Source organism: Perkinsus marinus, assembly GCF_000006405.1.
Source record: "Perkinsus marinus ATCC 50983 genomic scaffold scf_1104296966482, whole genome shotgun sequence".
In the NCBI taxonomy this organism is placed as follows: Eukaryota; Perkinsozoa; order Perkinsida; family Perkinsidae; genus Perkinsus; species Perkinsus marinus.
The window spans coordinates 99,821-110,642 of record NW_003203876.1 but is presented as its reverse complement, the minus strand read 5'-3'; the positions used below and the strand labels follow the sequence as shown (position 1 = coordinate 110,642).

The 10,822-nt window shown below is 47.9% G+C and overlaps 2 protein-coding genes and 1 non-coding gene across 3 annotated transcripts in view; 2 read left to right on the top strand and 1 right to left on the bottom strand.

Annotated features, from left to right (window-relative positions):
* The window catches only part of Pmar_PMAR028299 (Bardet-Biedl syndrome 5 protein, putative), a gene marked incomplete at both ends in the record, with an annotated part of 3,681 nt that extends 1,127 nt beyond the window's left edge, over positions 1–2,554 (top strand). The window contains 8 exons of the mRNA XM_002769083.1: positions 339–467; positions 659–782; positions 821–886; positions 929–992; positions 2,050–2,144; positions 2,189–2,255; positions 2,327–2,337; positions 2,390–2,554. Coding sequence (XP_002769129.1) covers positions 339–467; positions 659–782; positions 821–886; positions 929–992; positions 2,050–2,144; positions 2,189–2,255; positions 2,327–2,337; positions 2,390–2,554 — 721 coding nt within the window. The remainder of the gene's footprint in view (positions 1–338; positions 468–658; positions 783–820; positions 887–928; positions 993–2,049; positions 2,145–2,188; positions 2,256–2,326; positions 2,338–2,389) is intronic.
* Positions 2,555–3,311: 757 nt separating this feature from the next.
* Positions 3,312–3,393, top strand: Pmar_PMAR028298. The gene has a single exon. It is a non-coding gene; the product is annotated as a tRNA-Ser (tRNA).
* Positions 3,394–4,241: 848 nt separating this feature from the next.
* Positions 4,242–10,822, bottom strand: part of Pmar_PMAR028297 (reverse transcriptase, putative) — a gene marked incomplete at its 5' end in the record, with an annotated part of 10,557 nt that continues 3,976 nt past the window's right edge. The window contains 9 exons of the mRNA XM_002769082.1: positions 4,242–4,435; positions 4,498–4,752; positions 4,799–5,396; positions 5,450–5,544; positions 6,410–6,490; positions 6,802–6,943; positions 6,988–7,103; positions 7,443–7,511; positions 7,872–10,376. Of these exons, the coding sequence (XP_002769128.1) occupies positions 4,286–4,435; positions 4,498–4,752; positions 4,799–5,396; positions 5,450–5,544; positions 6,410–6,490; positions 6,802–6,943; positions 6,988–7,103; positions 7,443–7,511; positions 7,872–10,376 (4,011 nt within the window). The 3' untranslated portion in view covers positions 4,242–4,285. The remainder of the gene's footprint in view (positions 4,436–4,497; positions 4,753–4,798; positions 5,397–5,449; positions 5,545–6,409; positions 6,491–6,801; positions 6,944–6,987; positions 7,104–7,442; positions 7,512–7,871; positions 10,377–10,822) is intronic.

The following is a 10,822-nucleotide window of genomic DNA, read 5'->3' as shown; positions in this document are numbered from 1 at the left end:
CCTTCGAACCAGGCGTAGTGCCATTATTATGGTATAGCCTGGGATTCACCACCCGTGAATGTCACTACTAGTGCGATTTGCCGCGATCTTCCGCTGTATCGACGGTGAAGAAGTGGGCCCCCAGAACCCCCCCCTTGATGAATGCGTCGGCTATTTATTTGTTATATTTTTCTCGAACTCCTAATTTTTATTTATATTTTTATATATTTCACTATAATTATTGTTATCGAAATATGAAAATTCTGGGAAATTCTTGGTGGTTTCTATTCACTTCTACTCTTAATCGTGTGTTATGAAAATATATTCCAACACTGGGCAGACTATTTCTCCCAAGTCAGGTACGCCGGGCAGAGGTTTGAGTTTATCTTCACTTCGTTGGTGTATTATTCACCTCGTATTTTCACCACGATTCAATCTGTGTATAAAGCGTACGACACGTCACGCCTCTATCGAGAGCTCACTCTAAGGTGATGACTCGCAAACGAGTGACCGATGTTGGAGTAGAAATATGTGTTCGCTTTCCTCAGCTGAGCTTAGAGGAGTTTCCTCACTAATCAAAGAAATTCGTATGAAGGAACATAGAGAAAGCAACAATAATAATATCTAAAAATTTCCTCACAATTTTCATATTTTCCCCTCACACTGAGTTCAACTCAAGAGCCTCCATCGTGCGCGACCAAGAGCTCGTTCTGCTGCCGGGCGAAAAAATGTACGAGAAAATTGCCGGAGTGTGGAACCTCTCCACTGATCAAGGCAACCTCGGCACTATGGTCATCACTAATGTAAGTCCATGGTGTGTGATCATCGAATTCGGATGAAGGTGCGCGCGGTGTGGTACGCCGCTTTGGCCGAGTCATTCAACGTATCGATGCCCTATATACAGATCGTAATGCTCATTGATGAGATTACCATGATTGTGGTCCTTCAGCGCTCGGTGTCGTTGAAAAACTCTAAATTCGGCAAGGCATTGGTTGTGAATACCTTTCGAGGAGGTAAGCGAACTATATGTATTCATGTTTGCCTATATCATACATATCTACAGGGTGTCACCGACGCCTCTGCACCGTCAGTGACGGTCGGTCACCTTCGATGAATGAGATGTGGATCTCTAAGAGGGTTTTCTAATGGTATATGATAGCTCCTCTTCAACTCGGCACCCTGTGTAGTCGTATAGTGCCTTCACGGCGATTCTTGAGGGTGTGCGTGGGCGAAGGAACGATATTTGGCAAATTTATGGTATACTCGTGTACCCCATCTATCTCAAAAAAGTTTTTTTCGTTGAATTATTACAAAATTTTGCAATTTTGCATTTATTACTTTTTACTATTTTTTAATTATTACAGCATGCAACACCTACTGCATTTACTTTAATCATTGAGTGAATCTGCTGTGAATCCGAATCAGTGTGGAAAAATACGCACATGGCGAACTACATGTGTGGCCGACGATATGAAAATTTTAAGGAAACTCTCATTGGTTTCTGTACATTCCTACCCAGTATAGGAAACTCCTGAGCTCAGCAGCTGAGGAAAGCGATTACATATATTCCTACTCCAACACTGTATAGGAAACTCCTAAGCTCAGCAGCTGAGGAAAGCGATTACATATATTCCTACTCCAACACTGTATAGGAAACTCCTGAGCTCAGCAGCTGAGGAAAGCGATTACATATATTCCTACTCCAACACTGTATAGGAAACTCCTGAGCTCAGCAGCTGAGGAAAGCGATTACATATATTCCTACTCCAACACTGTATAGGAAACTCCTGAGCTCAGCAGCTGAGGAAAGCGATTACATATATTCCTACTCCAACACTGTATAGGAAACTCCTGAGCTCAGCAGCTGAGGAAAGCGATTACATATATTCCTACTCCAACACTGTATAGGAAACTCCTGAGCTCAGCAGCTGAGGAAAGCGATTACATATATTCCTACTCCAACACTGTATAGGAAACTCCTGAGCGATATGAGACGAAATTCACGCTGGTTGTTGCATAAATTGTGGTAACACAATTTTATGCAACTTTACCATGTTCAATTGATTTCAGCTGGAGCGTATGTTTTGGGTTTCCGTCTGGACCCCATAGAACAACTCAAAAGAATGCATCAACAACTTGAGAAGATTCATCAGCTTTTTGCAGAGGTCGGTGGGAATCTGCTTCGCTCCGCTAGACATTTGATATGCAGTCGCCAATTTTCGGAGTTGAAGTGTCGATTGAAAAGCCAATTGGAGGACAGAGTGCTAATCATGGAGGTGAGGATGGTCACTCTGTGGGCCTCATGTGAATCTTTCCATTGCCTCGGATGAACATTTCACATTCTCAGGTGCTGGCCAGGTGAGAGCATTTCTTGAGAATCTGTCACGCGCCACAAAATAACTAATTTCAGCTGCTAGCGACCCCAGCGCCGCTACAACGGTTCGAAGAAGACGTGGAAATCGACGAGGAGGTTGGTTTTGAGAAGCTCCTTGATCGCGTTGGGTCGGCGCCCGAGCAAGAGAGTGATCCTAGTATGCTGTATCATCCTGATGGCGAGCTCGACGGGTATAGGTAGGGAGAAATCTTCGCTGTGCGCACGTGGGTGATTGGAAGCTGCCAGGGAACCTGTGTATAGTCCCGAGTTGGGCCTGGCGGTGGCGCGGTTACGCGATGGTGACACGATTGATGCTTTGTGGAATCTTGTGTGATTGGTGGTGGTTTTGGTTGTATAGTTGAGGACTGTGGGATTTCTCTGTAGCTGTTGTTCATGTGAACCACCTCGGAGCTCGATTCGGAGACCAGGTGGAGTTAATGCGAATGTTCCTCTTGAATAGACGGATGATAGGGAGATAGTCCAACGAGGTTGGCTCTGTCATAAAAAGATTGGACATTCAGGGTAAGGAAGCAGCACCATGTCGAAGACAGTACCAGTGGAGTGTTTGCTAGCCGCCTTATTCCAGTTTGTGGACAATTTCGGATGACCCTGTCGTCTAAGGGTGGTAGGGTGACTGTCGACGCACATGCACATGATGATGTGCTTGACGATTTCATTTATATAGGGTGTCGAGTTGGGCAGTAAATGGCATTAAAGGCTATGACCAGAGTGGCGTTATGGTGGAATAGTAATAGACTGGACTTTACTCGCGCAAGTATGATTGCCGTCGGTGTCGATGTCCTTCCCCGCGAGGATATTTTCCAAACACTCACTCGCTTCAATATGTGGAAGCCACTTGTACGCTTGCCGATCACAAAACATTGGTCGTATGTGGCTGACACGACTGAGATTTCGAAGAAAGTGTATAGAAGGAGCTGGAATCTTGCAAATCACATCAGACAGCGTGTCCGAGTGGTTAAGGAGGTGGACTAGAAATCCACTGGGCTCTGCCCGCGCAGGTTCGAATCCTGCCGCTGTCGATATCTTCTTATTCCAGAAGGTCATCTTCCACTCCAACCCCCTTCGGTCAACATTCTCTCGTGTAGTGATTTTTCCTCTATTGCACGCAGATCATCTGGAGCTAACCCAACCCGTCTCGTCCCACCTCTACCACTTAACCGCCCTAATGCTACACTACCCATTCCAAATCCATCCAACACATATTCCACCGTTCTCACGAGGGTAATGTGACACGAGACAGTAATGATGCTAAGGCGAACATCTCCAACACCAAGCACAACCTCAGAAGGGGTCCTAATCGACCAAAATGGATTTCGCTACGAATGTGATCTCCTCGCCGATGACAGCGCGTTTGTGCCGACAAGACCGCATCAAAAAATCCACATCGAAAATGACCGATTGCAAATTTCGCCAGCAAGAGGACGGTCTTGTTCTTCTCCTCCGCTGGAGAGAATTACCTACTAGACTAATCTGCAATCACAGTCGACGTCCAAAAACCGGCTTGAACACCAATCATGATTAATTAGTGACGTATGGGCAGCCGAGTTATCTCGGACTAGGCGTGAAAGAACCCAGCGATGCATAACCGTTTCAGCCAACAAATAACGTATTCGACTGGTTGAGGAAATTAATCCTACATCGCGCAGGCACGATCATGCCATCGTCAACATCATCGTCATTATCTTAAATTATCGCGGTGATTAGCCAATTTTTCGATCAGCGCGTTCCAGCAGACTATTCATGCATGTCAGTAGTCACAACCAAGACGCCACAACCTTGTCTCCTTCTAACGAGCGTCTCGCTTTCATCACTGAGAACTACATAAATCAACACCACTTCAATGAAGCTCTTATGAAATAGTAAACAATAGGGCAGTAGCATGAGAGCAACTTATATACTTTTCAATACTAATTATTTAGGCCTGAGCGTTCTCTCGATCACTCTTCTTCTGCCACTCCTGACCGATTCGACCACTCGAGCGGCACTTGCTCGGCGGATAGCATTTGGACTTGGGCGCTCATCGAACACTTGATGCATGTTGAATGATGAAGACGAACGAATCTAAAAAAAATACATCGTAAGAGCTGTGTCTCTCTACCAACAGATAGAATTGAAGGACTGACCTCATCTCGCGGTGTTACAAGCATGTCCTCATCTATCCTCAATGGCTGAGGTACCACAGCTGCCTCCCGAGTCTCCTTTTTCTTCGACATCTCCGCCATCGATCGTCTCACTTGCCACTGCCTTTCCAACCGTAGACGCTGCACTCGTAGATCCTCAGCATGACGACGTTCGAGCTCCGCCGTGGCCCGTTGATGTTCTCGGCCTAGCCTCTCTACTTCAGCTCGATATGATTCCTCTCGAGCACGCAGTCGAACCTGCCGAAAGACCCTGATGAGCAGCGATATACAGCAGTATTCTCACCTGACCGTTGCATCTGGTGATCCTCACTTGCTCCTCCATATGTGCCTTGATCTCCCTTATCGCCTCTTCCCGTATAGCTGCCTTATGTTCGGCATCAACCGGATGAAGCATCGCTCGATCATCATCATTAGAATCAGCAGCAGCAGTCTGCGTCAATCTCGAGATGCTCCTATTCCTCTTCCCCACGCCATTAGTTTGGGACTCCACCGTAGACATCTCAATACGACTCTGAACGCCAACCTCAGCGACTCGGGGGGACGCTTGCACAACTGAGTTCCATCGCGCCACTCGCATAGTCTGCACTCCAACACTCAGCAATCTAGTGGTGGAATGTTCAACTGCTTTGATCTCTCGAGAAGCCTGGAGATCTACTAGAGCCTCCACGAGTGCCTCCAAATGGCCCTCGCGATCCTCTCGCATCATCTCCCTCCTCTCCCTGTTCCATCCTTCCCTCATCAGCACCACATCAGTCTTAGCAGCAACGTCCCCAGCCACACGCTGAAGGTCCTTTCGACGCTCCTCGACTCGTACTAAATGAGCATACAGGTCGTTACTGATCATCTTCTCGCGCTCCTCATCTATACACACTCGGGCGTATCTGCCCGATCAAGCCGATAGGATCCTGCAATTCCCGCAGGACATCGAGCTCACTCAGCAGACATCCTTTCCACATACTCAGTGAGAGCCCTCATCTGATCACTACCGAAGTCAATGCTGTCGGCCACCCCGCTGAGCCTGGCCTGACTCTGAGAAAAGTCTAATGAATTCACAATGCACTCACGTGAGCCCACAAAAAGCTGAGTGATTGCTCACTGACCAACTTCAGCTCCGAACGAGAGCCTCGCGTAAAATGTCTACGATTTCAACTCGATAAAGAGTGCAACAAATAGCATCTTGTCTCTCTGTAGGGAACTCTAAATGAGCCAGCAAACTGCATTGCGTTGCAGCTCAAAATGATACCAACGTATTCGTTTTCAACATCAACGATTCTCCTCCACACAGCAAAGGACAGTTCTCCAAGAACGACTCTCCCACTGTTGATTGTTGTTCGAATGATCTCCCTTTCGCTGAGTCCTAGCCTTTGTGAATTGGAAATGATCAGCAATAGACCTTGTAGCTGACCTCTCGGTCTCTGCCGAGGAACTGCATATAGCAACCGCTTGATATCAATGTTAAAACGATGGCTATCCAGGAGGGCTAGGCTGTGAGAGAATGATATAGGATTGTGCGCTGTGTCGTGACGACAAGATATCGATGAGCTGAAGCTAAGCTGAGTAGCGATTCCCTATTCCGAACAATTGTATTCATACTTGTTTTTACTCCTTTACTCTCTCCTACAACGACCGTGAAGGCCTTTGAATTTTATATTCTTATCAAGTCGGTCGCTTCCGAGCAGCTAAACCCGTTCCAATGTGTATCGGAACTCTGCAGAGAAGTTAGAGCTGACACGCTGTGCCTCTTTTTTACATCGCATGCACTCCTACTACAAGAAGGAGTCTATAATGTCCGATTCTTCACTGTGGAAGTGAGCGAAGCCTTGACCAGTTTTTATTTCCGACATTTGAACCTCTGAAATCTCCCAGGCCTTTCTGCATACGCCCGAGCTCCTACCTGGAGAATCACAACATCCTGCGGCTGTCCTTCCACCTCCTCTCGAGAGCTATATAACTCCACTTCACTGCGCTCGACGATCTAAACCATTGAAACACATACGATCTCTTTGAAGACCACCACTAGCAGTGTGGGGGAATATACACATGGTCAACTACATGTGTCGACGGCAGAATGAAATTCTGAAAAAATTTTTGTGAGTTTCTGAACACATCTACCCATCAGAGAACAGCTGAGGAAAGCAAACATATATTCTTCCAACACCGACTACTACTATAATAACAATAAACTGAAAAATGGAGTTTCACCCTAGTGATATGAAATACATATCACCGCGAATATCGCGTTTCTCACCACTTCACGTAAAACGGGTGAAACTCCAATACTCTCACCTGTCCGACCTCCTCCCTATTCACATCGACCCCAGCCACACGCTGAAGGTCCCTTCGACGCTCCTCGGCTCGGATTAAATGACCATACAGATCGTTACTGATCATCCTCTCGCGCTCCTCATTTAGGCACACTCGGGCGTATCTGCTGCGGGAAAATGAAAAAAAACTACCGAAAAATTTTTCTACTCTTCCAAAAATCTTTCGGTGTCCTCCGCCAGATTCGCCGTTTGCTCCTCCATTTTCAGCAAGAGCCCCTCAGTATCGGCCGAAGCCATACCACTCCTTTCCAGATTCACGACGCTCTAAAACAATACTACTACTACTACTACTACTACTACTACTACTACTACTGCTACTACTACTACTACTACTACTACTACTACTACTACTACTACTGCTACTACTACTACTACTACTACTACTACTACTACTACTACTACTACTACTACTACTACTACTACTACTACTACTACTACTACTACTACTACTACTACTACTACTACTACTACTACTACTACTACTACTACTACTACTACTACTACCACTACTACTACTACTATTACTACTACTACTACTGCTACTACTACCACTACTACTACTACTACTACTACTACTACTACTACCACTACTACCACTACTACCACTTCTTCTTCTTCTTCTTGCGCAGCACCCCTTCGACCAGGCGAGTAATAGCCAGTATAGAGGTATAGCTGCAGGCTCAGTCACTGTCTGAGCCCTGGTATGAACCGGTAGATAGTGTGTTACACGGCAGAAAATCGATAAATAGGAGGGCCCCCCAGAGACCCCCAGCTGCCAGCAGTAGAATATTTTATATCTTGATATCCCTAGCGGGATGTCGGCCAGATCTTTCTCATGTACTTCAACCATTTGCGAACACTGCGGTTTGATGCCAACAGTCGAGTCATATCATAAGGGTTGTCCAGGGCTTCTTTACCCAGACAGGTCTCTCTCCACCTCCGCCAGCGAGAACACTGATGTAGGTGTATAGAAGTCTCCCTGCTCATGCCACAATAGCGACACTCCGGCATCCCACCGTCCCATCGGGATACATGGGCCCTCAGACAGCCATGTCCCGTCAAGGCTTCGGAGATAAGCCTGCGATCATTCATTGACACAGCCACCGTGCGAAGGCGACTGCATTGGCTGCGGTCGAGCATCACGCCTGTCTTCTTTATGTGTGTCAGCTGACGATCTTTGCGCCATCGCCATTCTTCTTCTTCTCTGAATTTCGCTTTGACCTGATGGACAGTGTACGACTCAGGAATGCCAACGTTTGTTATATCCTTTCTCTTTCCGCCTAATCTCGCCAGGGTGTCCGCGATTTCATTACCACTGATACCCGCATGAGCTCTTGTCCACTGAATTACTAGATCGCATGACACAGCAGCACGTTCAACCGCCCTGCGGGCGTTCCTCACTGATGTACTCTCGAGCTTACCTCGGCCAACCACTGCCCGGATGGCGGCCTGACTATCACTGTAAATAACTGCCTGCTTTAAGGGATTTATCCGAGTAGAAGTCAGCCGATTGGCCGCAGCTTCGATCCCTCCAAGCTCGCCTTGCATCACGGTGGCGTAATCTGGTAACCTCGTATACGAGAACCATACTACAGCAGCGTCTTTGTTGGACGGCGCCAGCTCGACAACACCCGATCCGATACGTCCCGTCAGACCCGACCCTCCGATTCTGCTACCATCGCAGAATATGTGCCTCTTAGCAGAAGAGAGGCGATCTATTTGACCATCATTTATGACTGCGACCGCCCTGTGGTCACTCGCAATGCTCGCTGGATATGAAACGTCGAGATTCATGTCCTCTGGGTTCCGTACTTCCGTGCCCAACGCTCCCCAGCGGCCAAGGGCCCTGGTCTCTGCCTCACTAATGTCCCAGTCTCTGTGGAGCCATTGCTTGGAAGCGCGTACGCGAACAGACTGAGAGATCGGTTTTAACCCGCTGACTCGGTACACTACTGATGTCGGTGCGCTTTTCAGCGCACCCCACATCAGTCGGCCCATGAAAGCCTGGAGCTGTATGCATTTTTTCTCGAACCATTCTCTCCCCGCGACGGTGCCCCATGTAGGAGCGCCGAACGTTAAACGAGGAGTCATCACAGAGTTCCAAATCCAATGGAGTTGCTGCGAGCCAAGACCCCAGCGACGTCCCACGAGAGAGCGCAGCCTAATGGCCAGCTTGCGTATACGGGCTATGCTTTCAGTAACGTGGGTGCTCCAGCTCAGCTTCTGATCAAGCCATAGTCCTAAAAACTTGATACACTTCTTGACCGACCCTGCCAGCGCGGCGTGTCCCCTGTCGCGCAGGCCTGACTGAACTTCGTCCGCCCAGCCGTCAACCCATATCTCATTTTTCTCTTCCGAGAGGGTTAAGTCTACAGATCGAGCCCAGGTATCCGTCACTTCCCATACACGTATGACCGTGTTCACAAGGCTGAGAAGGCCAGGGGCCTTCAGAACTATTGCCGAGTCGTCAGCGTATATTACTGGTTTGATGGTTATCCCGTGGTGCGGGTCATTCAGAGCCAGCAGTTTTTCTCCTAGTTCGATAGTGGCGTAGCTATACAGCCTCGGCGACAGAATAGATCCTTGTTGGATCCCCTTGGTGGAGTATCGCCGGACTCCCCCTAAACTCGACCATTGTCCACTGAGGAACGAGCGCACCAGTTCCGCAAAGCCATTGTTGGCTAAATGGCCGACGGCTGCACAAATAGATTCGTGGCTAATGGAGTTGAACGCCGCCACTGCATCGAACGCCGCGACGGCCCTTAGTCCTTTGTTCTTAGGTTCACTCTCTAGGGCACTCGAAAGATGTTTCCATGCTGTGTCGGTTGACCTGTTGGAGGTGAATCCGTGCACGAAGGGAGGGAGGGCGCCTATGGAGCGCTCTAGCCGTTCGCTTATCACGGCCTCACATACTTTTGCAAGTGTCAGCGAGAGCGATACGGGTCTAAACTTGGACCAACCCGTCCGGTTGCCTTTCTTCCTCAGAAGGGTAACCTCGGCGCCTTGAAAGCACCTTGGGAAATATTGGAACTGGAGGATCGCTGTTATGAGCGTGCGCAGAGCGGCAGCCCAACGGCCGTTACATTTCCAGGCTACGGAGATGTGCTCGTATGCGACGTCATCAGATCCAGGTGCTCGGCCTTTAGGGCGAGCAGCTATAGCACTTTCAAGCTCCTCTCGGGTGATCGGTCCTCCCATATCTTCGAGAGAGACCCGAGTACTGGGAATGTATACCCTGGGCGAGACGGTGTCTCCGAAAAATGCGGATGCTGCCTCTTCGGCGTCGACCGATTCGACGTCGATGGGCGCCTCCTCCATAAGGGACTTCAAGGCCCGACTGTCCCCAAGGCGGCTAACCCAGTCCCTGAAGCTCTTACTTTTGGCTTTCTTGATTGCATGAGTGTAGCGTCTCCTAGCTATCCTTGATGCTTCGGCGAGAGCCTCGATGCTGAGCTCACCTTGGCGCCGAGCTTTGCATAGAGCAGCCTGCTTTCTAGAGCAATCTCGCCTCAGGCGTGATAGCTCCGAAGACCACCACTGAGCGCTGTTGTGTACTACTACTACTACTACTACTACTACTACTACTACTACTACTACTACTACTACTACTACTACTACTACTGCTACTACTACTACTACTACTACTACTACTACTACTACTACTACTACTACTACTACTACTACTACTACTACTACTACTACTACTACTACTACTACTACTACTACTACTACTACTACCACTACTACTACTACTACTACTACCACTACTACTACTACTACTACTACTACTACTACTACTACTACTATTACTACTACTACTACTGCTACTACTACTACCACTACTACTACTACTACTACTACTACTACTACTACTACTACTACTACTACCACTACTACCACTACTACTACTATTACTACTACTACTACTACTACTACTACTACTACTACTACTACTACTACTACTACTACTACTACTACTACTA